Source organism: Nematolebias whitei, chromosome 14, assembly GCF_014905685.2.
Source record: "Nematolebias whitei isolate Nwh7 chromosome 14, NemWhi1, whole genome shotgun sequence".
Taxonomy (NCBI): Eukaryota; Metazoa; Chordata; class Actinopteri; order Cyprinodontiformes; family Rivulidae; genus Nematolebias; species Nematolebias whitei.
The window spans coordinates 28,076,851-28,079,130 of NC_056511.1; the positions used below are offsets into that span (position 1 = coordinate 28,076,851).

The 2,280-nt window shown below is 45.6% G+C and overlaps 1 protein-coding gene across 1 annotated transcript in view; it reads right to left on the reverse strand.

Annotated features, from left to right (window-relative positions):
• Nucleotides 1–836: 836 nt before the first annotated feature.
• Nucleotides 837–2,280, reverse strand: part of LOC119420258 (myb/SANT-like DNA-binding domain-containing protein 2) — a 4,786-nt gene continuing 3,342 nt past the window's right edge. The window contains exon 4 of the mRNA XM_037687647.1: nt 837–1,743. Within this exon, the coding sequence (XP_037543575.1) occupies nt 837–1,743 (907 nt within the window). The remainder of the gene's footprint in view (nt 1,744–2,280) is intronic.

Sequence of the window (2,280 nt, forward strand, 5' to 3'; positions counted from 1 at the left end):
AGCGCGACATGGACGGGGTCTACTTTACGCAGCACGCTAAGGAATGGAGAGCTACCAAGTCATTAAGGTGACAAGTTCAAACCAGGAATACTGTTCTGCTTTGAGCTGGAGACTCCACTACACAGCAGGAAAAGGACGTACATTTTCCTGGACTTTTCAAAGATTGTGGCCCACTGGAGGATGGCTTTCATCCCAGTAAAGGAGCACCATGGCTTCACGTACCCTACACAGCACCATGTTGAACAGCCAGGCCCTTAAGTTTGAACACCTGGACCTAGTTTAGTTTGTCAAGAAGAAACTTTGGAGGAGTTTAGATTTAGAGACAGCCAAAGCTTGTTGCATCCTCTGCAATAACTGAGAAAACTGAGCTACAGCTGCCTGGAGCTCTTTATACCAGCCCAGAGCTGGTTGCACACACCTGGTACGGACCAAAAATTTCCCAGTTATTAACAATAAAATAAAACTTACAGATTCTAAAAACACCTGCATGAATTTATACCTAGCTGTTGTTAGCCGTTATTAGCTGCTGTTAGCAGTTGTTAGCTGTTATTAGCTGTTGTTAATTGTTATTAGCTGTTGTACTGACGATGGCCTATCGCCCAACCCTAACTCGTGTTCTTCAGTTTTGGAGAACTATGGTGAGCAGATTTAACTAGTAATAGTTGTTTTATAGTTAAAACAGATTTTTTTGTTAAACTCAATGAACCAGTGATGAAGTTACAATCATGAGATGCAGGTCTAGGTCCAGACCCATGAGAACGGTCAACGTGGTCCTCTCTCTAGAAGCCTTTCGGCTGTAACGTGTATTCAGTTCAATCTAAACCCTTGTACGGTAGTTACGTTTCTTTGTTGTTGAATTTTAAAGAATAACCAACAGCACTTTCGAGGCATTCCACCAGGGAGCCTGCAGAGAGGAAGTCCAGCTCCACCTCAATGAATTTGATGTAGATGGCAAACCGTGGTGGATTTTGGCTGCTCTCATCGTCCTGACTTGTTCTAGCCCCACGACAATTCTCCTGCAGGAACTGCATCACACCAGAAAGCTTCCCATGGACATACTGTTTTCCACATCCCTGAAAGTTCTGGAAGAGACCCTGCTGTATGGTCCTGTCCTCAGCTATGCCCAGGTAGCAGTACGTGATCTTTGGCCCAGTCCTGTCAGCTTGTCTGGACCCTCCATCGGATTGTTCTGACCCATTTTCTGACCCACTCTGAGGTAAGCTACCCTCCTCCAGCTTAGCCTGGACAGTGGTCTGAATGGTGTTGTTGCAGGCTAACAAGCTTTCATAACCAATAGCATAGAGTCCATGAGTCCTGGGGAGGTCTCCAGGGAGGAGATAGTGGGCGGAGACTTTACTGCCCATCAGCTGGGACTGCAGCACAGGAACCCAGTCTACATCCATGTGGAGCTCCAGGCAGCGAGCCTCACTGATTGTGATGTCCAAGAACTTGTAGTAAACGTTCTTCCAGTTCATCTTCTGAACTTTGGTCATGACAACCCGGCCCTCTGGTTTTTCTGGGTTGAAAAACTCTCGTAGTCTCTTCCCAAGTGGCACCTGGGAACTGATTTCAGCATAGTGGTAACGCACGTCCTCACACCAGCGCGTATTGTAGCCCACACCAAAGATGGCTAGCTTGTTGGACAGATGCAGCCGGGAGAACTCGGTCCACGTCTGGAAGTGCTCCCACTTCAGCTGCACCGACTCCAGGATCTGAATAACCGTCTGCATCACGTCTCTTTTTCTGCAACATGACAATAATGACAGTCACACATCAGGGTCAATCAGCAGCTCACGATCTGGAGATGAGACCCATGAGAACAACAGAAACAAACTGATCGCCCCACAAAATACTTCTTAATACCTAGCTTCTTGTGGATTGTTTTGTTCTGTGTGTTTGGACAATTTAATGATCTTAACTGATTCATACTTGTGTTTTTACTTACTTGCAGTTATGGGGCAGGACAGGTCACCGTCCATGTTCATCAGTAGATTTATCATATTTTCCTTTGAGCAGTGATCTGAACTGTAGCAGAAACTATTCTGTCTTATGGACACGTTCGGCTGCTTTTAGCTCATTGACACTTCTGCTGCTAACACTAGACCTCACAGCATCTTATTTAAAGCATGAATAGCTGCTGTGTCCAACAGCAGAGATTAATCTTTAAATTCTTGATACGTTAATACTTTACTGCTTACTGTCTGATGGTGAACTGAAAAATATCTCAACTAGTCTGTGATGGACTGGAGACCTGTCCAGGTGTCCCTGTGATGGACTGGA